An 872-nucleotide genomic window follows, 5' to 3' on the forward strand; every position below is an offset into this window, starting at 1 on the left:
TCTTTCAGGACCTTTCCAACCCAACCACTCCATGGCTCCATGGCTCTGTGATCTTTCAGGACCTTTCCAACCCAACCACTCCATGGCTCTGTGATCTTTATGGTCCCTTCCAACCCAACCACTCCATGGCTCTGTGATCTTTCAGGACCTTTCCAACCCAACCACTCCATGGCTTCACAGCTCTGTGATCTTCGAGGACCTTTCCAACCCAACCATTTCATGGTTCCATGACAAAATGTTGCTCAAGGACCTTTCCCACTCTCCCATTCCGTGGCCCCGTGATCTTTAAGGACCGTTCCACCCCAACCATCCCTACGGTGACGACTCTCTGAGCCCCGCACCTCACCGTAGGCCTCGGGTCTTCCCTGGGTGCGTCGCTCCGTGCCGTGACCCCTGTGTCCCTGTGCCCGCAGAGCATCGCCGAGTACGACCTGAAGGACATCTCATACACGGTGCGCAGCCCCACGTGCCACGAGCTGCTGGTCCTCGGCTCCCTGGATGAACCCATGGTGTTCAGCTTCGAGGAGGAGCGCGAGGCGCAGAAGTGGTGGACGATCGTCAGCAGTTCCCTGCGGGAGGCGCAGAAAGGTGGGCGCTGCCTCTGGGGGGGGGGGGGCCCCGGCGCTGTGGGGGTTCCGTGCCCCATGCGAGTGGGGCATCAGTGGGGTGTTGTGTGGGGACAGCAGCTCTGTGCTGTCCCCTCTGTCCCCACTCTTCAGTGTTGTCCAATCCCTGTGCTGTCCCCTCTCTGCTTCGTGCTGTCCCCTCTCTGCTCTGCTGTCCCCTCTCTGCTCTGCTTTGCCGTCCCCTCTCTGCTCTGCTCTGCTGTCCCCTCTCTGCTCTGCTGTCCCCTCTCTGCTTCGTGCTGTCCC

The 872-nt window shown here is 60.6% G+C and overlaps 1 protein-coding gene across 1 annotated transcript; it reads left to right on the forward strand.

Moving 5' to 3' along the window:
- Positions 1-212: 212 nt before the first annotated feature.
- LOC122191294 (ranBP-type and C3HC4-type zinc finger-containing protein 1-like) lies at positions 213-588 on the forward strand (the record flags this gene model as incomplete). Its single annotated transcript, XM_042891536.1, has 2 exons — positions 213-317; positions 414-588. Coding segments are annotated over exons 1-2 (265 nt in total), but the record flags the coding sequence as incomplete, so codon positions are not given.
- Positions 589-872: the final 284 nt, after the last annotated feature.

This window comes from Lagopus leucura, unplaced genomic scaffold, assembly GCF_019238085.1.
Source record: "Lagopus leucura isolate 7727_CA_CO unplaced genomic scaffold, USGS_WTPT01 33678-0_obj-0_obj, whole genome shotgun sequence".
Taxonomy (NCBI): Eukaryota; Metazoa; Chordata; class Aves; order Galliformes; family Phasianidae; genus Lagopus; species Lagopus leucura.